This window comes from Notolabrus celidotus, chromosome 6, assembly GCF_009762535.1.
Source record: "Notolabrus celidotus isolate fNotCel1 chromosome 6, fNotCel1.pri, whole genome shotgun sequence".
Lineage (NCBI taxonomy): Eukaryota > Metazoa > Chordata > Actinopteri > Labriformes > Labridae > Notolabrus > Notolabrus celidotus.
In genome coordinates this window covers 8,922,096-8,947,629 of record NC_048277.1, presented here as the reverse complement: position 1 = coordinate 8,947,629, position 25,534 = coordinate 8,922,096, and the positions used below count along the sequence as shown (strand labels likewise).

Sequence of the window (25,534 nt, the reverse complement as noted above, 5' to 3'; positions counted from 1 at the left end):
TTCCAGCTGGAGAATAATACTCCAGCTTGCTTTTCACATCCTCTTGCAATTAAAATACCCAAGCAGCCCAAAGTGTCTTAACTACGAGCGTCCCTCATCTGAAAAGGTTGGTTTACTTCAGGTTGTTGGTAAATTGAAACCTTTACACAACACTTTTTAATCATGACCTACGTTCAGCACATGGACGGCTTCATGGACAGTCTAAAACATGGAAGTCTCTGTGAAGTCACCCAGTGGTTTAAAGAGATGTCATGAAGGCTGATGATGGTCAACCCCTACGACATGCCCACCGACAACTCCTCTTAATCGTGCAGATGTTTGCATAACTCTTAAAATAATCAGGTTTTTATACTTAGACATTGGCTTCAATGGACCATATTCCCACAGCAGTTACCTTCTTGTGACATCACGCTCAGGGTAAGAAGCTCAAAGATTATTATATCTTACTGCTGTGTTCACGGTCGTAGGTCGTACTACCATCAATAATTTAACAAATTGAGGTCATTTCACAGCTCTAAGATTGAAAAGCAGCTAACAATGGATAGTTAAAATCCAGGGAGAAGTCGGCCCTCATTTAAGTTAAAACATAATTGACATCCCGTTAGCTAACATCCGAGCACAGCTAACATTAGCATTCAGACACTTTTTCATGAACAATTACGTTTGTAAATACATACTAAGAGATGATGCTGAGCACACAGCCTTGCAGCCTTGCAGCCTTGCAGCCTAGCAGACAGTCACAATGCATCCACCTGTCAGTCAAACTTGCCATGCTTAGTGGCTTAATTCTGCTGTTAAAATGGACAATGGGCTTTAATGTGAGTGGTTCACTCTGGGAGACTGCTTCAAGTGAACACTTGAGGAACTGCAGCATTTTGCACGTTTTCACTGGCTTCATTTTCAAAACTGGAGTTTGCTTCTTGCTCTGATTATAAATCCCATTATTGAAGACTAAAGCTCTGTTTGAATCTTGCTTACAATGCAATTTTTAGTTGACCCAGTGGTTCTCTAAAGGCTATAATTAGACAAAGCAGTATCCATAATTCAGCGTGTAACACTTGAAAATCTTCTAATTAGCTACCTTTGATCACAGTCCCTTTGTAATGTGACCATTTAGTACTAGAGAGCGTAACAAATTAAATAATCTGGCCTCAATGAAAAGACTGGCTCTAATAAGGAGTTTGGGACTGAGGGTAAAAAGGTAGTAGAATGAATACTAATGAATGTTTGGAAAAATTGTGGCATGCCCGGAGCTATAATTCAGTTTAAATCCAGTAAGGTCAGAGTTCTTTGCAAAACACTGTTAAAGTGCTGTAGCTGATAATTCCAATTACTCTCAGTTTATTCGCCTTTTACTTAATCTTGGTGTTACATCTGTGTGAGGCTGTGGTTCTGCAATTTGTTGAGCTTTTTTAAAAAGTCACATCACACTCACAGTTATAATACAGCATGCAGAGTCTGGTCCTGACTGCATGCTGTGACATGAGACCTCAGGTGAGTCAGGCCTGACAGAATGGCCAGTGGCACTTTATAAATGATGGATGTTCCCACCTGACACAGTAATAAATCATAACTGTGGCACAGAGAGGAGATAAATAAGATATACTGTATGTTTAACCAACAAGCTTACTTTTTGATGCCTCAATTATATTAAGAAAACTGTAAGAGCAAAGTTATTCATTCACTTCTGGTGCTTTGTGGGCAAAGGGAAGGACTTTAAATTATTTAAACTGCAATAAATAAGGCAACAAGAAAAAACAGATTAGCTCAGCACATCACAAGACATCACAAAAGAGAGAGAGAGAGAGCCACTGAAAGAGGAAGTCATTGTAACATTTTTGAGCGTGAATGCAGGATTGGAAGGCCTGGGATGAGAGAGTTTGAGGGCCTTTGCTATAAAAAGTTTCCCTTTGAAGACTTCAACTTTTTGGATGATCTAAAGCTGCTCTCTGACATGCACAGGGTCATAAGTTCAGAAATGTATACCAGCTCCCGACCATCGACTGCTTTGTACTGTAGGTGAGGAGCAGAATCTTAAAATCAGTGCGTAAAAGACGAGGGTTATGTTGTCTCTTTGTAGAGGCTGCAGGGAGCTCAGCTGCTGAATCTTTAAGTCCTAACTTTTGTAAAAGAATATAGTGTGTGTTTTTGAATACCCAGGTGACCTTTCCAAAATATATTTCTTAGATGAACAGAGCCTTATTTTCTAATCTATTTTTTAATTGCAATAAAATATATTGTATTTCAGAGATGTAAAAAGCAGCACACCTGCTCTGAGAGAGATGTTTAAAGATGTAAGGCCAGCAAGGTCATGTGGCGTCGGCACATACAGAAGTGCTTTTGTTGTAAAAGGATGGAAAAAAAATCTTTGCAAAATTAGATTATATTAGATTAACTTTAAAGTCCCCATGAGGAAAAATTTGCCTTCAGCGTTAGAGCAACAAATACACCAGTTTGTGCAGCATTGTGTAACAGTAAGTAAAAAAAACAGCTCTCAAGAAAGCAACAGTAAAAACAATCAAGTACACATAAAATATTAGAGATAAATAAGTTCCTTAAGTATGCACTGTAATGTAAAAGCCAATACAACAGTATAAAGGACTAAAGGCTGACATGACATGAATGAGTGAGGGTAAAGTACCGTGCATTATGCTGTGGATCATCATGGTCAGGTTTAGCTGGGTGTCTGTTCAGTAGTGATTGAGGTCAGAAAGAAAGACGGCTTAAATCGGTTGCTCTTACTTTTACATCTTTATAATGTCTGCCTGAAGGTGATAGGTCATATTCAGAGGATAACACGTGTGAGGGATCTTTTCTGATTTTATTTGCACATCTGACATCGGCTGGTTGTTCTTTTCTCCTGAACTAAGCATTAAAGTTGCCATACCACCGCACAAAATACCTCTGAATCTCTGAAGACTAATATATGATGTAATCCTGTAATACAGGATAATGTCCGACCACAGCATTGTAAATGTCATATCTGTGAGCACATCTGATCTCTGTAATGGGACCACTTTGAAACCATCAGATTATGGTGTTAAGTTGTTCCTGATATGTCTGAATGCCATACACGTCACGGATACTACGTCCATTATTTATACAGTCTGTGATCTGGACACACGAGGGGATTTCTGCTCCTTTTTATCCTGATAACAAGCATCAATAAATCTCTGTATATGCTCCCCATTTAAACCAGATTCTTGCAAGAATTAAAAAGAAATGTCTCCGGATTATTGGGGGTTTGGTGCCCTCATGCTGTACCCGATAATACTTTCTAGGACTTGGTAAAGTAAAGACAGGATAATAGTATGTCATCTGAGAATTTGATGAAGCAGTAAATATAGTATAGTCTATAGAACAGTATACAGCCAAGTGGAAACAGATAATCCATTTCTAGATTATACTTTGTTTTAAAGGTAAGACCTGAGCTTGCTGATGAGTAATTGATAAAAATGTAACTTGACCTGCTGTACACTCTTAAAATCTGTGCGTATGAATGAATGGACAGGACAGTGGAGCATACAGCATGGGGTGAAGGCCAGCTTCATGGAGGACTATAACCTCTAAACACAGGGTGTGCAATTTTACCGCAGAACTCAATCAGTGTGTACTTTTTATTTATTTATATATTTTGAGTGAAACAGACATTAACCAGGGATGACCTCACACAAATATTCAAGGATATATTTTAAAGCCTTTTTAACTCAAATGTTTTTTTTATGGCATTGAATTTTAATTAAGCTCAGGGATTTCAAAAGCAGCACGTCTGTTTTAAGTTTAATTTGTTTACAAAAGTTTTATAATAGTCTGAATTTTTAATCTCTGAGAGTTGAATAAAGAAGTTAAGGAGGTAATTTGGCTTCATAGGAACATACCATTTATATTTGGAAAAAAAGGGAAAAAAATATAACTTTGTGAAACAAAGTGGAAGCATAAGAGAAGCCAGGGAGCCAAACATTGAACCCTGAGGAACACCACAAGTCAAATGTTCCGCCATGGAGGTCCAGACTTTTGTTTTTACTATGAGAATGTGTTTAAAAAGAGAAACCTAATCATAATGTTGAGAATAGTAACTTCCTTTCTCTGAATGAATCTGACATTCTTTGAAATGTAAGAACATTTAGAAAAACAACCTTCAAAATGTTTCCTGGTCATCTGTGAAAGCTTCAAAATGTTGGTATAAACTGTCCTTACAACACGTTCCTTAAAAAGTGTGACGGCTAGTTAATGTGTTTTAAACACTCCAATCTTTGTTGAAGATTTAACAGTTTGTAGAACTACAACACAAAGCTCGCACAGACATCAAAATCAACTCAGACAGATTTTAGCGGTGTCCTGATTCAGGGGTAAGATCCTTTGAAGTAGCCTGGGCAGACAGCTTAGGCTGAACTTAAATGAGACGTCTGCGCTACAGAGGATTTCCCTCTTGCCTCACCAGCTGTTCCCGCCCTAAAACTGACGTCACATAGCAACTGGTAACTAACTATCCTTTAACCATCTATTACTCAGCCACTTGAGAGTCTGTCATCCTGTTTGAATTAAAGCACAAAGAATCCTGGGATATGCTGAGGCGCAAAGGATGAACAGATGCATCCTCTGTGGCAGGGTTTTTGAAGTGCACCCTCTGAAGGATGGAGCCCCTGAACTGGGACAAAGATATTATGGCACAAAATAAGAACACCTTAGTCATTGTGCTGGGCCACTAGCTTACTGCTCTGTTAGACTTTGATTCACTGGATTCAAAAGTTTTTCAACAACCAACTAAAGTAATTTTCTCTGCCTTTGTCTCTAACATCTAGATGATAAACAACACCACAGTACTTATATAAATAGTATGTAAGAAAACCAGGCTGGAGATCAGTGCTGCAGGAGTAGAGGCAACAGAAGTGTGATTACACAGAGTCAGCAAAGAGGGAAATAAAGTATTTAGATGCAAATGCAGCAGAATGACCAGGTGGAAAACTCAACATACTCAGACACAGCATCGTGCTTCAGAAATCCAAAAGCCCAACATCCAACTCTTTATGTGATAAAAAGTGAGGAATGGGGAAATTTGAATTTAGAAAAATATTAAATTTGGGGGGGTTTTGCCCCAAAAAATACTAAAATAATGAGTTATAAATCAAAATGCTGCTTATTAATTTGCACCTTTATAATCAGCTAATGTTTCTGAAGTAAATCTGGTTACATACCTGACACCAGCCTGAGTAAGAGAGATCACATCGGCTTCATGAAGATGGTTAAAATCTAATAGCATCAAGATTCAATATCTTCCCACATCTCCTGCCAGCGGGTCTTTTTAAATGTATATGCATCGATATTTCAACGCACCCGCTGACAAAAAACAGATAAACTGTAGCTTTTCCTCCTCGTTACAGTGGAGGAGACGGATGAGTTAATTGAGTTAGTTTTAGGCGCTCCAGCTAAAGAGAGGAGATATTTCTTCCTGGTCCTCAAAAAGATAGGAGAACATGTTTGTGTGTGGGAGTAGCTTGCATGTTGTTGCACTCGCTCCCCTCTGCAGAGCCACATCACTGTTTATGAGTCTTTCTGTCAGAGATGGGCTTATAAAGTGCCCGGGCAATTCAATCCAGTGTCCCTGCCTCTATAACTGACTCAACAGTCCCTGCAGGGCATGAGGCAAGTATTGGGACATCAGTTATTCTGACACTTGAGAGTGAAACGTATAAAGCGGTCTTCAATATTTGATAATGAATTCAGAGATGATACGGTGTGGCCTTGGCATCATTCATGAAAATTCATGTGTTGCTTGCATGCTAAGTAAAAGAAGGTGCAGACTGTTTGAAGCAGCTCGGCCACTGTCGCCGGGGAGTCATTGATATTCAGGAGTCAGACTTTTCACCTCAGAGAGAATCACGGACTGTTCCTTTGTATAATTTAGATGGAAAAGAGCTGTCTTTGCTCACCTGTTATTACATTTTCACACCTTGAAAAAACGAACAAAATAAGCCAAACAATTCTCTTTACTCAGACTGAAACTACCCTGAGCCTCTGCAGACAAAATCATCTTGTTCCATCCCACATCAGATGCAGTGCTGCACTGATTCCAGCTTTGGACACGCTGGAACAGTAGCTCTTTTTCAGATGATAGTTTTATTAAGAATACATATTTTATAGACTTTACATAAAGTACAGACTCTTATTGTGCTTGTGCAGACTGTTTATTCTATTGTCTTTCATCTGGACCTGGAGCCTGAATTAAAAATAAGTCTCAGCCTCACCTCGTGATCAGCTCTGAATGTGAAATTAAAATGAATCCAGCAGTCAGGTTTGATGAACAGCTGCTTTTAACAGCCTGTAGTTGTTTAATGACGACCCACTTCACCACAGGAACCACTGCCATAAATACACACTCTCTCACACAGAGAGCTAGCCTGGTGCTAAATTAAAGGGGGACTCCTTCTCTGTCTCAGCGTGCATTAAAAGTTAAAGTGATCATCCATTATTAAGTTTTACATGAGCCGTCATGGAGCGAGCAGGGTGTGAGTTCAGCATGTTATTGACAGACGAGCTGATGTCTGACCGGGACTCGTTAGTCCAGAATCAGGTCTGACGTTTGGTTTGGGAAGTACAGAACAAATGAGCGTCCCATATGGGCTCTGGATGCCAAGTATTCATGTAAAGTGCCTGTTCTTTTTATTCCTGACACTTTTATAAATAAATGATGTTTCCTCATCTCTCACCTGTCTCATTTCCTTCCACTTGTTCCTCAGTTTTCTTCCTCAGCCTTTCATTGATGTCTCATCTGTCCTGCTGCTCATTTTTCCTTGTTATCCTCAGACTGGATTTGGTTAAAGGGTTAAATGTTTGGTGTTGTAGTTGTTTACTCGATCATAATGCGCGGTCCAATCGAGGCAGACATCATAATACTCCGATCGTAGTAACGGTTCGAGGGCAAAGAGGCTGCAGCATTATGGATTGATGAATGACTGCGATGTTTGCTCCACAGCCTGATTGATATTGATCTCTCTGGGATGTAGCTGCACACACACACACACACACACACACACACACACACACACACTCACATACACACTCACACACATATAAATCCTTGTAGTAGTAGCTCCAGGCATGGGGCACCTGGTGTGTGTTTACCTGCTCCTAATTGTGTGCAAGTGTGTTTATCAGCCTCTCTGTGCTGCATATCGAACCCCTCCCCAACAGAGATGTGTGGATCAGCTGAAGTGATGCTGAGGCAGGGGCTGGCCTGCAGGCAGCAGGTAATTCTGGAGGTGAGGGGGAGAACCAGAAGCCGTCCTCATCGAGATTCTGGTGTTTTCTGCGAGGGTTAGGGGGCCGGGTCAGCTGATCAATACCACTCTCAATCCACCCCTCACTGAGGCCGGCAGGCTGAGGAGCGAGGGAAGGGGGGGAAGCTTACAATCTTTCTCTTTCTGATATGAGGCCTGCATAGAAATATAAAGAGCAGCAGCCAATGTGAGGCAGTGAATGCATCGAGATGATGATTTTTAATTGAGATACGATTTTTGGGGGGAGATTGTCTCTCTGGGAGTTGTTTTTCCATCTTTGTTTATGAATACCTGCCTGTTAGTGTGACCCCAAAGAACCGTCAGCACATTATTCTCTACCGAAGCAATTACTTTAAAATCTCAGACTAATGTGATTACCTTGCATTTCTCAGAAGATTTCCAATTAAACTGATACTTAGCACGCACCATATAAACTATTCTAGTTGAAATGGATCCCATCTAGTGCAGGAGATAAAAGCCGAGGCCAGGCAGAGGCCAGAGAGGAGCCGAAAAATAGCAACAGCGAAAGACTTAATGAGTGAGGAAGAGAGGAGGGGAGTTCCACAACAGAGAGATGAAGCAGAGAATTACAGAGATGAAAAAGAAAACTTGTAAAAAACAGATAGCAAGGAAGGAGGGAGAGAGGAAGAGGAATGGCAGATGGGAGAAAAATATTGGTTGAGATTAATGGACTTTAAAGGTCAGTCCAGCATGTTGTATAATTCAGCACACAATAGCTGTGATTGATGTGTGTGCTTTAGGACCTTTTCCAGCTCCACTCTCTTGCAGTATTCCTCGCCACGTTCAGCCGAGTCACCGAGGCTTTGAGCTAAAGCGGGGAGGAGTACAAATTCAGATAATAGGTTTCTGAGGACCAGCGCTCTTTGTTAAGACAGGAACCAGACCAAAGAGGTGGACAGGTGGTGCCTCTGCTTCTGTGGGTGCTCCATTAGTGTGTCTTAACTGTGCAGACATACAGGACGGATCAATATGATGGAAAATCTATTCACAGGGAAGTCATGGCTGTCTGTTTCAGTCTGCGGATGTTTTGTATTTGATGAAGGATGCATATATTAACACATTGTATCGTCACTTTCTGCTCACGTTATCAGTTTCATTCACACCCAAAGATGTGTTCCTCTGCTCTGAATCTAATTTTAATTATGAGTGAGAGCCCCCGCCGTGCTAACTTGCTCTCTGGCGCCCCTCAGTGTTGATGCTGGGCCTGTTTCTCTACTCCTGCTGGAGGAGGCACAAGGGCCTGAAGGAGGGCGTGTACCATGTGTCTGCGCACCATGGCGAGTGGGAGGACATCCGAGAGAACGTGCTCAACTACGATGAGGAGGGAGGAGGGGAGCAGGACCAGGTAAACATTTACACATGCTGGTATTTAGACAGACAGGGGAGGTAAATACCGCTCCACTAAACACAAATATTAAACTTCTTTGAGTCCTCACTTTCCTAGTGTACTCTAAAGGTCACTGCGGGTATTTCAAGACCTTTTAAAGGCATAAACAAACAAATAAGATAAAACAGAAGCTAAACCAGCAAACACTTTATAGAGAGGACTGTTTGTTGGTGCCTTGAAATGAAAACCAAATACGGGTTCCCTGGAGATCCAGGAATACGAGTCAATTAGCTGAAATTAAGCAAGTAGACAGCAATAGCTGTTAATGCCTCTCCTTTAATAGTGGTGGTGGTAATAGCAGTTTTCTCTCCTCTGCAATCAGATAATTAATTAGTGGGTTAATCAATGGGGCTGTTGTAGCCAACATCTCCCCCTTCATGCTGGATCTTTGTCTCAGACAGAGGAGCAGGTTCATTTGCTAGTAGAGGCATTAGCTGAGCTACACTGCTCTGAGCACAGATTGGTGTCATGTGGCAATGTTGTTTTTCATTATCTCTTAAATTCGAGGAAAAAAGCATCTATTTTCTTCTCTTTTTTTCTGCTCTCTCTCTGTTTTCTCAGAATGCCTTTAACATGGTGGAGCTGCAGCGCTCCCTCCAGCCCAGCCCAGCTCAGTCTCTGCGCTACAGCTACCCGCAGAGCATCATCTCCTACCCACAGACAAAGCTCCCCCAGGACAACAACAAGAAGGGGATGTCTAATGGGAACGGAAGCGCAGCCATTGCCCTACGTTTGGCCATCCCCCCCTCAGAGACGGAGTCACTGCCCTCCCCTCTGACTTTCCGCCGCTCCCAGAAAACCCTCTCCTTCTCCAGCCAGGACTTGGCCCGCTACCTGTGTGAGGTCATCAGGGACATGGAGCACCCAGGGGAGGTGGGCACCATGACAACGCCACGCCGTGCCAACGGAAAGGAGCGCGGCCTGGCAGCGGTGCGCTCACTCAGCTCCCTCAGTGCATCTCAGGGTTCAGAGGTCAGACTTCAGGCGGCCCCGAGCAGCAGGCTGGACAGGTTCAAAACCCTCCGAGCCGTGGTGAGCGATCTGAGAGGAGACTCCAAGACTACGGAGGCCCAGAGAGACAAAGTGAAGGAGAGCAGAGGGCAGCTGAACTGTGAGAAAAGCGGCTGAGGCTCATAGAAACAGAACTGACGGCTGCAGAAAAGCAACCCTAATCAGAAGTGGTTGGTGGGAATTCCAAAGGGAGATAATTAAATGTGAAATACTCTGAGACTGGGAGGACGCCCAGGGTCTGTGTGAAGTCTGCTATAAATGTACTGTATTGATGAAACTTTGAACATTTGGGTTCTTTGATATAAAAGATGTTTACCAATGAATGACCAGATGTGATGTATTGTTTACTCGGCATTGCACTGTACAGTATTTACTCCACAGAAAGCACTTCTGGAAGTGTCCAAACTCTTCATGTCATTAAAGCTCGTATGAGTAACGTCTGCAGACGCTAATCGAGTTTCCTGCCTGAGAGGCTGGATTCTTTTCGCTGTTAATGACTCATGAAACCGTTTATGTGACAAAACCATTTTGTTTCATTTGTATTATCCATTTCTTTTTCAATAAATAATTATCTTTGATAATATTCCAAGCTTGATCTTGTTCAAACACTGAATCTCATCTGTGATCGTCGAATCTCTCTTTTTTTTTATGTTCAAGCAAACTTTAAACATCAAATGTGGGTGAGGGCGTTTTTATTCTCATCTAAATGTGCAGCAGACACAAAGTGAAACTAGACGTCTTCATCATTACCTCCAGATGAGTAATCTGTCTAAGTTTTTCCAGTTAGTCTGTCCTCTTTTATTTGGGATGAGTCATGACTAAAAAATAACCTGGTCCAGCTGCTCCTGTCTTACTCAGCTACAGTCTCTGAAGAGAGAAGAAAAGTCAAACTCAGGATTAATCATTCATGTCCACAGCCTGAAGTCTTCTGACCCGAGCATCTGGGAGTCTCCAGTTTGAACTCGAGGCGTGGGTGTCCCAGCAGGTCGGCCCACACCACGCTTAATTAGCCAGAGTTACTGGAGTTAAACAGCTGAGACACTGGAGCAGCACAAGGAGCGGTGATGGTCAAAATGTTTATATCACATACATCCACACACATAATGCATTATACTGAGATATGAGAGGAGGGGAGGATGCTTTCAGCCCCCTGCAGTGTGTAAAGAGCTCTACATTGATCCGTTTAGTATTCATGAGTGTTGAACTCGGATAAACAGATCTCTGTGTGAGCTAAAACATCATCTCTGCATTCATGCTACACTGAATCTGCCTCCCCATATCTTCATTAATAATTATTACTGATGATCTGTGTTTCTCCAGGCTTGCTTGGATACAGTGTGTTGTATGAATGCACACTGCCACCTATAGGCCAGCTCCTGGCACTGCATGCCATCCAAAAAGCAGCTCATTACTTCAGATTTACAGTTTCCCTCCGTGGGATTTCCCACTGTGGATTGGAGGATCCTTGAACGAGTTCATGGTTGTTTCTGGCATCATAAATTTCGATTTAGCTCTCAGATAATTACACTGATTAAAAGTTGTCCAAATACTGTATGCATGATGAGTGAAAATTTTAAATGCAAATTGTACTTTGTGCAGGTTTTCCTATTTCCTATTCACGGTGTAAACACTTACATAATAGAGTCTGAATTTGAATTAAAAACAAAATTAAATTGCAAATTGGGCTCTGGTGCTGCATGCATTTCTGAATCAAGGTCCTTGACTTCATAGATGTTGTGATGATAAGTTTAAAATCCCAGGATTAGAGACCCTGACCCTCGTCTATAACTGACAGATTAGACAGGAGTTATTCTGGGCTGCCTTTGAGAGAGCAGGAGGATCTTTAAGAAATCAGCTTTACACTCAAAAAAGTAACAGTGAGGTAAAAAAAAAAGAAGGGGTGAAATGAGAAACACCCCACCATTATCTATGTTTGAAAATATGTCATTTCTGTTTCTGCCAGTAGAGGGCACTGTACATTCATATGCAGCTTCTGCAGCTTTATTGTAAGGAAACTAGAGCACCTGACAGTATCCGATATAAAACTAAAGCTTTTAAAACAGGTTTACATTAACTGTTTTCATGTTAGACGTGTAAATCTAATAATTCATTATTATCAAGTTTGACACTTCTAAACTCCCTCTGCTATAATGGCCTTGATAAGTTATTTCATAGTATAGACTGTTTGTTGGGATCGTCCACTAACTGAAAAACAACAACAACAGATGAATTCATTGACCTTAACTCAGTTTGGCTGCTATCACACAAGTTTCTCTACAGGGAGAAATATTTTTGTGAAACCTTCAGTAAAATCTCAGATCAAAACAGCGGTCAACTTCACTAAAATCAAAACACCTGAGCTCCTGGGAGAAGTTTCCAACTTTTTAAAGGAAACACAATCCCTCCTTTAGAAATAAAAAAGATGCATTCAATAACAGCTGATGCACATAAATATTAAAGCCCCTATGAGATGTTTTTATCTGGTAATGAAACAGGATAGAATTACAGTATTTCTCAGTTGCTATAACACTAAACCTTATTGTTTGAACCAAATTCTTAGCAGCCTGAACCCATGTATTGAATCAGTCACTCTTTTGACAAAACCATAAGCACTTTTCACCTGTTAGACACAATTTGCAAACACATTCTCACTCACTAAAACACATGCTGCACTGTGATGCACTTGTGTTGCATAATGCTAAGCACAGGTAGCAACAGTTCAACACACTTGAAGCACAGGAGTCACAGCTTCAACACGACTCAAAACTGATCACACTTGTGGCTAATGATGTGAGGAAACCAATATAAGCCTGGAACCAGCACCCCAGGGTTTTTCCCCCTGTTGCCTGGCCAGGGAGAATGGGACCTGTGATGTGGAGGAAGTCCTGTGGCCCGACCCAGCACGTAGACTTGATGCTGTGGCTGAATGATTGTAGAAACTATAAGCACTTCAGTTTGATTCTGTGGATTACACTGTAATGTGCTTCTCATTTATATTTGTGGTTACTTTATTTTTACTGGATACAGGTGCTAAATTCAAAGTGAATTTATTTTTGTTGTTGCAAAATTTATTTAGCCTACTGTGAACTATAAGAAAGATAGGTACTTTATTGATCCCCAGGGGGGAAATTCAACTTTTTCACTCATGCTTTTTTTGGACATGCTACACATACAGTTTTTTTTTTTTGGTATATACATACAAATGCACACACATGCAGTGAACATGCTTAGTGAGAGATGTCAGAGTGAGGATACTGGCATCAACCAGCGCACCCAGAGCAGTTGGGAGTGCAGTGCCTTGCCCAAGGGCAATTCGGCAGTGCCCAGGCAAGTGAACCAACATCTCTCCGGCCACCAACCGGTGACCCTTCGGTTCCCAAGTCAAGTCCCTATGGACTGAGCTACCGCTGCCCCAAAATAAACATAATAAACATTATTTCTACAGCTTCATGTCCTGAGAACTGTGTTTTCAATTTTGTTATGTAATGTGTAATGACTGCTCAGTATTGTTTTAATTTTGATTGACTTGGGGTATGATCAGACAACTGGTTTGGTTTTGCAGGAAGATTCAGAGGTTTGGTGAATGTAGTTTGAAATGTGGGTTTTGTGCTTACAGTGTTGAGTAAAGCATGGTGGATGTCAAGAAATGTGTTTTAGCAATTGAGAAATATTGTAACACTGATGCCCCTGTGTGAATTATAAAAACAGCCATCGTCAACAAAATGATTTCTATGATACATCATCTCTCCTGTGAGGTCGGTGTCAGATGAGGTGATTCTCAGCGCACTGCAGAAACCTTTTTTTATTTACAAATTATGCATTTTGGTATCCCAACATGGTGAGCAAAACCCATTTGCAGCAGAGTCCTGCTCACCCTGTCAAGAATTAAATTTGCATAACCACCTGTTTACTATTCGTTATCTCACTTATTTACCGGACTTCCTACTAAAGCTGATGATTGTATTGATTTCAAATGTATTTATTTATACAGATTTAAAAAATCCCTCTGCAATGTCAGACACACTAACCATGGCAACTGATTGTTATCAGCCTCCTTGTGGGATGGAGGGTCTTCTCTCAAACCTGATCCTACTTATTTCTATGAATTCACATTTCCATTTAAGGTAACGTTACAGGAATACTGATGTTAACATTTCTGTTTTTCAGTTTTGAACATTGTTGCTGTTATCTACCTCTTCTGGTTTAAGTGACTTTGTAGAGATCTGCAGCTTAGAGATGCTCTCACCAGCTCTGCTGCCGTTGTCTGGATTGCAGAACAGGATGTTGTTCCACTATTCCCTCTTATAGATGTTTGGGGTCCAGTAGCTCCTCAGGCTGCTCTCTCATCTGTGTCATTATTTCCCCCCTCTCAAGACCAGCCTGAAACTACACTAATGTTTTTTTTTACCACAGTGTCAACAGGCAGAGGGGGAATGAGACAGACTACTTTTTGTGGATTGATTTGATATGCCGTGTGTGATCAGGTTGTCTAGGGTCGCTGACATAATGGTTCATGCATAACTTTAGAAGGCTGGTAGAGTTTATTGTACTGTCAATACTCATGCATTGATGCATTAGCAGCACTTAACTGTTGTAGCGGCCTGAGGAGGAGCCAGTTTTAACTACTTAATGTTCCCATCCAGAGGTCAGGACTCTCCAGTTAGTCACAAAATAATCTGCTTTTCAGTCTGAAAAGTTTGGTGACTTTTTTAAATTTCGCCTTTTCTGGGGACTTTTTGTTTTTATTACTTTTAGAGTTCAGAGACTTTGAGGATGCTTGCTGAGAAGCACAAACTCCAAACTGAGACAATGTGTTGTTTTTGTTTAACACTTTTTAATCAAACTTCTGCAATCAGCAAAATCTTTCCATGAAACATCATTTAAAATGCATCATATTTAACAGACTGACAACAGTATGAGGTAATATTTACCCACAGACGGTCAGGAAGGATCACGCACTGTTTTTTTTTTTTTTTGTGTGTGTGTGTGTGTGTGTGTGTGTGTGTGTGTGTGTGTGTGTGTGTGTGTGTGTGTGTGTGCGTGCGTGCGTGCGTGCGTGTGTGTGTGTGTGTGTGTGCTCTGTTGAAAATATCTCTGATGAGATCTCTGTACAGAAGGAGGGGTGGCGGGGGGGGGGCGGCTGGAGGCGGAGCTACACAGAAGCAGAGTGTTTGATGTGACAGCTGGAGATTGTAAGAATGAGGGGTGACACAGAGCTGCAGCATCCCCAGCCCCGGATGGTCAGACTGTCAGTCAGTCACTCTTTGAGATTCCAGCTCTGTTTACTCGTGTGTTATTAACAAGTGTGAGTGTGTGTAGCTGCGTGTGTGTGTGTGTGTGTCTGTTGTTTATCCTCAGGCGATGGATCTGGGAGAAGTGACAGTGTGGCGTGGCCCTCTGTCAGTCGCCCAGTAAAGTGGCATGCGTGTCAGCTCTCCTGACAGACGCGCTCGTCCTGCTGGCCAGCGATGGCGGCTGCAAATGTGGGACATGTCTTGTGACAGAGCGACACAGCCTACACGACAAGCCGGCATGCAGACAGGACACGAGCAGTCGAGTCTGATGTGAGGGGGTCACTGCTGAGGGCCCGCGCTCTCAGAGAGTGAGTGAAAGCAGCAGTGATCTCTGCACAGCTGGAGACAAGCGGACTCTGCTACACCTCACTTACAGCCTCTCGTTCCTAAGTGGGTGTAAGAGAAACCTGTTTTTGTCCTGGACATGCTGACCAGGCTCTTTATTGTGGCGCGAGGAGCATGTTAACACCTTGTTTACCACAAATAAATCATTACCAAACCCACTCTGGGACATTTTACACAAACAGGATAATCATTAGGATTGTCAGACTGCATCTGTCTCTAAAACTAAAGTCATAATCCTTAAGATATTTGTCCTGTTGTAATAGAAAGCAACTCCAAATGATATCCTCTGTTCAGTTTTGCCTCCTTTACCACCTTATACAGGTCTGACACAGCCGCTGGAAAGGAAAAGGTGAAATGCGAGGTCTACACCAGCATGAAACTGCTAACGGTTAAGCTGCTGCATCACTTCCTGTGAATGTCTTTAGCACTATGGGAACAGTTACTACTGCACAGAGAGGTCATAAACAGATTTGATGAAACTTAACTGTGAAAACATGCACATCAAAGATAGAAGGTAAAAGAGGTTTGATTTCCTTCTGCGTTAAAATGTAGAAATGTAATACTGCATTGCTGCAAGGTACAAGATCGAATAGATTTCTGTACAAACATGAAGAGGCTCATTCTGATAGCAAACACTTACTTAAACTCCCATTTAAAACAGACACATGATACCTGTGACCTAATGAAGAGGATAATCACTCACTCTCAAGAGCTTTCGACTACTGCTGAGTTCTGACACATGACTCTAGAGGCCACTGCATCCCAACATCACAGCATCACCACTTACAGAAAACCCAGACTCTGTTTATGCAAGTTTCAGGTGATGACAGGTCTGACAAAGATGGGCACAATTGTGTTTCTGGGGTGTTTTAACAATTGATCAGTTAACTCATATGTTGACTTTGACAACAGTTAATCTGTTAACTCCGTTCAAATTTAACAGAAGTCAACATTAACGTAAAACCTGGTTTAACACTAGAAGGGCCAGAATTCCATTTCTACTAGAAACGCCACAAGAGGTAGTTTTGATCGCCAAATTCCAAATTGTATTATCTATTATGATAAAGAACCAATATATAGAATGATGTGTTTATAGTTTAAAGTTATGTTGTATTTTTTCTATATATGATGAAACTTTCCACTACGAGTCAATTTTATCCGCTTCTTATTCAGATAGATCGCTGGACTGCGCTGTCCCATTCCTGGAACAACTTCCAGGCTTCCACAGCAGTCATCGCTCCCTTTGTGCTTCTCCTCGCCATTATTGTCAAGATGGAGTTGTCAAGCAACCAAGAGGTGCAATAATGTATCAATCTAGTCACAACAGTCATTATGACTGCCTGTGGCCGAAGTAGGTAAACATGATAATATATTTTTGCCTTTTCTGCAATTTGTATAAATGACATTTTAAACTTTAGGAAAAGTCAGCAACCCACAGCATTTTAATCTTTAATTCAACAAAGTTACATTGCATATAAATATGAAACAGTAAACATGACCCCCATAGCCGTTCTAGTGTTAAACATGTTGAAAGTCCAACGGTCCACCCACTCCCACTGCTGCAGCAGAAAGAGGTCCAAGTCCAGTAATAATTTAATCTCAACCCGTTATATCCATAAAGATCCACTGATTACTTCACATCTACAATAAATAATAATAATAATAATAATAATATTTTTTATATTTATAGCACTAATCAAAACAGGGTTACTAAGTGCTTTACAAATAGGAAAGAAACTAAAAGACAATAAAAGAGAAATATGAGGAAGACAATGAAAAATAATCAGAAGATTAAAAAACAATAACCTGCAGGGAGATGACAGCAAAAATAAATCACAGAAAGGAGGATAAAAAAAAGGTTAATACAAGAGGTCAGGATAAAACAATGTTGGAATACTAAATACAACAAAATAAAATAATAAATAATAAAAGATTAAAACAATTAAAAGGTCAGAAATATAAAATATAAAAATATTAAAGAATAAAAAGAATAAAGAGAGTAAGAACCTGCCAGGGATACTGCCTGATAAATAATAAAACATCTGAAATAAAAGCAACCTTAAGGCTGCATGCTCTCCCCAAGTGGTCGGGGATCCTTCTGACCACGTATGAACAGAGTTTGGATCCTTCTTTTTCTTTCTCGGGTGAACTAATTGACCGTGGGTGAACCGAGTACGCTGTAATTGTTGTCACTCAGTCAGTAGCACACACAAATTGTCTCCTCTCTATGTCCAGCATTACATGACACAGACATGACAGCAGTGTGATAACGTTTAATGGGAAAATAACAATGTTAAAAAGAGTTAAAGCAGTTCAAAGTTTGGTTCATCATTTTTCAAATTAACCTCAACATTCTGACTTCATTTTAAAAGACTGATAATTAATGTATTACCGGATGTTCGCCCAGTTCTACGTGCTGATAATACATACTCCTACATTGGCCCCCAGTGGCCCACACACACCAACCTTAGATATAGATTCAGCTGCAAGAACTAACACTTAATCAAGTGGGCGCCTCCATTCACCAGCGTTTTGTCAAGTTAAGCCCACAACACCTCAGGGAGGCTCAACGGTTAGCTCCAGCATCCCAGACCTCCCTCCCTCCATGTGAGCACTCACCTTCCATCACACCCACATGAGAGGAGAGAAAAGGAAAGAGAAAACAGTGAGGAGATGAAGAGAGGGGAGAGCTCATCTCTGCCAGGTTACGTTGTACGTCCTACATGCCCCTACTCCCCCATTTTTATAAAGAAAGAGAGAGAAAAGCAGATAGAAGAGTCTGTAGAGAGAGTTTAAAAGAGGACAGGAAAGGCAGGAAGCCCTTTGGGTCCTGATCTCACCCTGCATGGGTGAGGCTGAACTCAATGGGGTCAGATACTCTTATGAGGACAGACGTCAAATAGAAATAAAATCAATCAAACAGTTTGTTTTCTTTTGACATCGTCTTTTTCATCAACTGCTCCTGACTAAAGGAAAAAAAAATCCTCCTCTTGCAGAACAACTAAAACAAAGTACAGTGAGGGAAAGACATTTTTAACACAATATGGGTAAAGACAAGTAACTTAACCTGGAGTCAAAAAGTTTGAAGCACACCTCCTTTTTTAGGAGATTGTGGAGATTCTTTTAAGTTCCTGTTACCCCAAAAATGTACTTCTATCCTTCACAGGATCAAGACAGGAACAAGGATGAAAGAGTCATGAACAGTTGTATTATTTCTCCGGACCAAAACTAAAACTTTTAGTAAATCCAACATCTAATTCTCTCTCTCGTATCTTATTTTGAGTTGATCTTCTTCTTATGTTTGCTAAAATATGAGGATTGCTCTAATTTGTGCATAAGTGCCTCCTGAACATGTTAATCATAAGGCATAGGTTATATCAGAGTTATATTGTGAGAAATCTGTAGGAGTGTGTCTCAGATTTCTTCAAAGTTGAGTGTTGGATTCAAATGAAAGGTTCATCAAACAAAAGGCTGAATGAACTTCTCACTGGACCCTCTACTGATATTTCTTTGCACTGTTGTTTTCTAAGATCAAGGTTGGGATCTGAACTTCTCTGGCTCACCCAAACATCTAAATAAATCATTAAACCTGGATTCATTAAGTGATGGACAGCGCCTCATCTGCTGTTTGCAAGGTCAAGAGTGAAGTCTGAGACTCAGTGATAGATTTCCACACTGATTTATTTCACACATGCAGTCCCTATTCCTCGTCCACAGATGGCGCTGTTAGCCACAGCTTCTCACTCACATCCTGATCCTCAGGTTTCCTCTTGATCTCAGACAGTCAGATAGTTCCTCCCCTCCCTGTGTGCTTCACTCTGCTCTGCACGGATGCACCGCAGCACCTCCCAGAAATGCAGCGGCCCACTTTATCATTGACTTTATTGGGAGCATTTAATGGCACAATCGTGATGGATTCTGTGAGCAGGTGATTTATTGATCACTGTCCACGGCTAAGCTGTGAATACTCAAATAGTTACCAATCACTTCCAGAACTCACCTTCACACTCAGCCTTCCTTTACAAAGTTATAAATGGTTCCCACTCAGCGCCACAGGTGACTCTGAGACAGTAACTGATTGAATATTTGTGAGGGGTTGTGTAACAGCAGCCGGACCTGTGGGGTGTTGCTGTGCTGAAAGTGGCCGTTTGAGCCTGTCAGGGACTTTATGCATCCATCACAGAGGAAGAGGAGGGTTGATCTGAGCAGCAGTGAGGAGAGGAAGAGGGCGTCTGACAGATGGGCTTACTGAGTGAATCATTGACAGCGGCCTGCTAACCGATGCTGCTTCCATCAATAGCTCAAAGCCTGCGTGATGAATTACTGCAGACAAACAATGCTGAGTAAGCAGACGTGTTTTTAACAAAGCCAGGTGGAAATATAACAGCTTCACACACACACACACACACACACACACACACACACACACACACACACACACACTCACACACTCACACACACACACGCACACACTTAAATATAACATCTGTGTTTAGGAGTGTCTCCTTTTTTGTGCTTAAAGCCTGGCAACAGTACAGACACACTTTAAAATGTTACAGTGTTTATGTGTTTGCATTTTAACCCTTCATATTTCGCTTTTAACTTCTTGGTTTAGTTAGAAGTATAGACACAGAGAAATAACTTGATGTAAAGAGACAAACACACAGGTTTGTAACAATATTTGTCTTTCACAGGCACAGTGTGTAGAATATTTAGCGGTCAGATTCTTCACTGAAACGCTCCCTTGTTCACCCCTCCTGTTGCTGAAGTGACAGAGGCTTTTGAGGACAAGAAGCTCCTGGGATGCAAAGTAAGTATGATCCTCCTGTTTATAACATCGAAAACTTATTTTGCACGCAACTACTTCCTTTTTTTCCCTTCCAACCAGTGTATTTTGCTCAGCCGCTAACTAAATACAAAAACCTGTATGTTTGTTCGTTCTGAGTTTTGTTTTCAGATTATTTTACGCATACTTATGAATATTATTTAACATTTCTACTAAGTCTGCTCTGATAAAATTAGGTTAAGAAATACACACTGTACCTTTAAATACTACACATTGTACTTTTAAAAACTACACACTGTACCTTTAAATACTACACACTGTACCTTTAAATTCTACACATTACCTTTAAATACTACACACTGTACCTTTAAATACTACACATTGTACCTTTAAATTCTACACAGTACCTTTAAATACTACACACTGTACCTTTAAATACTACACACTGTACCTTTAAATACTACAAACTGCACCTTTAAATACTACACACACTGTACCTTTAATCATACACACTGTACCTTTAAATACTACACATTGTACCTTTAGATACTACACACTTTACCTTTAAATGCTACACACTGTACCTTGAAATCATACACACCATACCTTTAAATACTACATACTGCACCTATAAATGCTACACACTGTATCTTTAAATACTACACACTGCATCTTTAAATACTACACACTGCATCTTTAAATCATACACACTACCTTTAAATACTACACTGCACCTTTGAATACTGCAATCTATATATTTGATATTTTTTTATAACATGTTTTCTCGTTGGTGACCCGGTCTCACATTGCTGCTGTTGATGTCATACCTACAACCCGAGTGTTTGCAGTTTCTGTCTGTTGAAGAAGACAGCAGGGAGAAGAGTTTTTTGTCCCAAGAATTTCTTAGTCTTATGTTGTATTCACACATGCACAAATTCCTGAACACTTCCCCAATATTGTAAAGGTGGGATGTGTGTGTGAATGCAAACAGCCACATTTTCAAACAGACTTTTTTAAGAATCTTTCCTGCTAGCCTCCATGTAAACATCTACAAGACTTCAGGGTGAACCGATGTGAGTGGATAAACAGGAGGATTAAAAAATTTGAGGTTTAAGAAGGAGAATCATTTTCAAGAGGAGAACACTGAAGATGTCCGCACATCTGCCTATTTACACGCAGCATTGATGTAAATGCAAAAACAGTCGTCAGAGTGTAGGTCTCTGTTGCTTCATTCAGGGTGAAGAAGGTGGCAGCTGAGGTGGATGCAAAGCAGCAGCTTCCACCAGTGTGAACTTTGGTGATGCTGACTGCTGGCTGCCTTTATCCACACAAACTATTCCTGACTTTTTTAGACAATTTTTTGCTGCAAAAAAAATCAAACAAACGAGGAAATACTTTGTCGACATTTCATTTTGGGACTCAAGGTACACATGGCTGCCAGCAAACTTCAAAAACCAGCAACTTAATACTGTTTATAGTGAAAGTTAACACAAGGCAGGTCTACTTGCAGGAGTATGAGATGCATTAGATATAGTCTGACCAGAGATGAGGATTAGTCATGTGGGTAGACTTCATGATGTGATTGAAATTGATCAAGAAGCAACATTTGCAGGAGTGGATATGTCAAAGAGGCTTCAGATAAAAATATGGATACTGTATTGAAAGAGCTCATGATTGACAGGGGGCCTGACAATGTAATAACATATGTGGTAGTGCATTTGGAGAACCCATGTGTTTTTTCTTGGGGTTCAAAATCCCTGGCAGTGCCCCCGGATAATTAAGAGGAGATTCCTTTGTTACAGCCACTGTAATCATGAAACCACATCTAACACTGGACATATTAACGTTTGACACATGCCAACCAACAACACACCAAACTAGGTTGCTAAAGCACACTTACAAATACCATCATAATCAGAAGTGTTGTCAAAACAACCAGGGAAGAAGTCTGAACTTGAACTGAAGAAAATCTAGAAACAGACAGCTCAGGTCAAATTCAAACTTCCATTCTGTCCCAAACTTTGTGCTGCTCTAAAAGAGTCACCTCCTCCCTCTCCAAACTAATCCTCCCCCCTCCCTCTGCGTCTCCTCCTCCCCATTACTGCAGACATAAACTCCACCAGGTGCTGCTGGAAACAATGGCCGGCCCATGCAGGGATCAATGCCAGGCCACTGATGGGCTCTCATTCCTTCAGCAGCAGACGTGATAAATGACACGGCCCATATGTTTCAGCAGCGTAGACTCCAGCCGCCAGCCTCCTTTGTCTCCACATCTAAAGGGAGTTATGCTGTGAAAAATGTAACACTCACACACACACACACACACACACACACACACACACACACACACACACACACACACACACACACAGACAAAGCTCACAATGACTACATGTTTATGTCAAAAGCCCGGATATGCTGTATTAACTGCTCCGTGTTTCTATGTTTAGACAAGAACTGATGACAAAGACTCACTAATTGGAGGCAAATCCCCATTGTTTATAATAATAGATTTTACCAACTACACTATGTGATCCTTTTCAGATATTTATGCTCTGTCTCCCTTTCTCCTCTCTTCTTTCTTCTCCCCTCCTTGGCTGCAGTAAATCCTGATGTCTATACAGGTAGCAGTGCTCTGGCCCCTGCCTGCACAGTCCCAGGTGTCTTGTCAGCTGTCAGAGACGTCCGACAGCAGACAGGGATGGCATGACCAGCGGGCCGGGCCGTGTTGGACGGGTCAGCCGTCAGCGTTGTGGACAGACAGGCATGTGGCAGTGATCTCGCTGTGACAGGCTGTCAGAGCCACCGGAGAGCCACCAACCAGCTCTCGCCCCCTGTCATCCCCGCAGACAGAGGGGAGGCTCTGAATTCTCAACATGGCACCCTGAGTCCACCGCTTCCTTCCCCTGTTGCTGCACTGTACATCCACTGTGGCTTCTTTATCTGTGAAATGCCTGGGTGTGGTGGCTGGGAGTGTTTGAGTTTAAGTGGGGTGACCAATAAAGACGACTGCACTGCAAACGGCCCAAATGATTTCCATTAGTAGGAGCTACAAATTCAAACGCACATGTAGAAATCTAAAACAAGTGCGATGACAGAAATGTGCTGCAAAAAAAAAAAGAGAATACAACCACAACAAATTTTTTAACAGCAAATGTGCTGCAAACAAATAAACAATGCAAAGTAAAATAATAATTCAAACTAGGGCAGTCTGGGGATAAATCTTTTTAATTGCAATTAATTGCTAAACTTCAATCGTTAATCACACTTTTATTTGCATGTTTAAAATTGTTTTAATTTGCATATTAAAACTCTTTTTAAGTCCATATTAACAACGTAAAGCAATTTTTCCCAGTGTTTTGATTTAAAGATCAAATGAATGTAATGAAATGTACTTTATGATCTTGACTTTTAGATTTAATGACAGCTTTAAATTCCTTTATCTTGTATTTTAAAACAGAGTTAAGTCCACATTAACATCCATCCATCCATTATCTTGACCACTTATCCCGTTAGGGGTCACGAGGGGCTGGAGCCTATCCCAGCTGGCTTTGGGCGGAAGGCAGGGTACACCCTGGACAGGTCGCCAACCTATCACAGGGCTAACACAGAGAGTCAGACAACCATCCACACACACACTCACACCTATGGGCAATTTAGAGTGATCAATTAACCTGGTAAGCATGTTTTTAGACTGTGGGAGGAAGCCGGAGTACCCGGAGAGAACCGACGCATGCACGGGGAGAACATGCAAACTCCACACAGAAAGGCACCTGCCCGGCCAGGGATTGGAACCAGGAACCTTCTAGCTGTGAGGCAACAGCGCTACCCACTGCACCACCGTGCAGCCCTCCACATGAACAATGTAAAGCAATTCAGTTTTGGGAATCAAATGAATGCGACGAGATGTTCTTTATGATCTTGACTTTTAGATTTATTATTAAATAAATGCTGCACTGCTGCACCAGTTTTGTCTGAAACCATGACTTTCAGGGAGTAGACAGCTTCAGATAGTTAATTCTGTCAGATACAGGGTTTATTATTTTAAATATAACATACAGGTTACACATTAAGAAAGATGAACAAAATGTCCAATCAGTGTCAGTATGAGGTTCAGTTGTTCTGAGATAACTCTGATTGCTCACTGACGTCCAGTGATTCCTGGTTAATATGACGGTGTTTGTACTTTTCAGGAGTTCCAGTTTGATTGCTCTGTTTCATACAGGTCCTGTATGTGTGATATTATTGTTTGATGGTAAGGCACATCACACCATGCCAACCTGAGGACTTCCCTAAGACCTGAGTCCTCCTCAGTGTTGACTGACCTGCAGCCACTCATTTGTAGTTACCATACTGTATCTAACTTCTTCTGCGTAGTTTCATTCTCAGGTATGTGGTGATTCTCTCTCTCCAAAATAGTGATCTGACATCAGTCTGATTAGCTGCACCCGTATGCTTAGCTCGCATGTGGAGCTCAAACTTGAAATACTTCAGTGATGTTTTAATTTTGTTTGACACAAAGTGCTGATTACTTGCATTTGTTAACTATGCCATCTAAAAGCCGTTCAAAAGCCCAGTGGTGTCCTTATTTTAAAACCCAGCAGCACCAGGAGCAGTGGCTTAACTATGGTGTACTGAAAGGGACAAATTCAGGACTTGATTGCAAAGTAATTACCTGCTGACAGCCTTATTTTAAACTCAGACTCATTTTGAGTTTTTCCAGACAAAACACGACATGAAGGCTTCACAGTTCACAGGTGAAAGAATGAGTCTGTGCATTGACTCAAACATTTTATAAATGTATGCTGGGTTGATAAAGTGACAGTCAAAAGGAGGGTTGTTCTCCCTGAGACAGATTATGGGCTTACAATTAAATTAATAATGACACTAAGTAGATATAAGTTACTTCCATGATGAAATCCTGCAGTATCACCCAAGATGGGGCCTGTGGATAAAGTCAGTGTAAACAGATTTGGACACATATGCAGCCTTCCAGGCTAATGTGTGCAGAGCGGGTGTGAAGAAGGTCACGATGAAGCAGAAGAGTCCTGAAAGAGGAGAGAATGCAGACCTGTCAAATAACATACTTTTCATTTTAAGACATGAGACATCGCTACAGCTTGAGATCCTCCATCCTGATGTGTGTTAGCTCCAGTGTGCATGTGTGTGTGTGTGTGTGTGTGTGTGTGTGTGTGTGTGTGTGTGTGTGAGTGTGTCTGTGTGTGTGTGTGTGTGTGTGTGTGTGTGTGTGTGTGTGTGTGTGTGTGTGTGTGTGTGTGTGTGTGTGTGTGTGTTTACCCCAAACCTCCCTCTGCCCCCCATCCTCTCTGAGTCCCTCTCTGACAGGTGACATTTGGAGCGGTCCAGGAGATGTATGTGCCATTTGTATCCATGGCAGGGTCAGAGCATGTTA

At 41.4% G+C, this 25,534-nt stretch overlaps 1 protein-coding gene and 1 long non-coding RNA gene across 2 annotated transcripts in view; both read left to right on the top strand.

Moving 5' to 3' along the window:
• LOC117813819 (neural-cadherin-like) overlaps positions 1–10,279 on the top strand; it is a 99,003-nt gene extending 88,724 nt beyond the window's left edge. The window contains exons 32-33 of the mRNA XM_034684858.1: positions 8,489–8,643; positions 9,247–10,279. Of these exons, the coding sequence (XP_034540749.1) occupies positions 8,489–8,643; positions 9,247–9,813 (722 nt within the window). The 3' untranslated portion in view covers positions 9,814–10,279. The remainder of the gene's footprint in view (positions 1–8,488; positions 8,644–9,246) is intronic.
• Positions 10,280–20,038: 9,759 nt separating this feature from the next.
• On the top strand, positions 20,039–23,108 carry LOC117813833. The gene is made up of 3 exons (XR_004631469.1): positions 20,039–20,145; positions 22,229–22,420; positions 22,725–23,108. It is a non-coding gene; the product is annotated as an uncharacterized LOC117813833 (long non-coding RNA).
• The last annotated feature ends 2,426 nt before the right edge of the window (positions 23,109–25,534 follow it).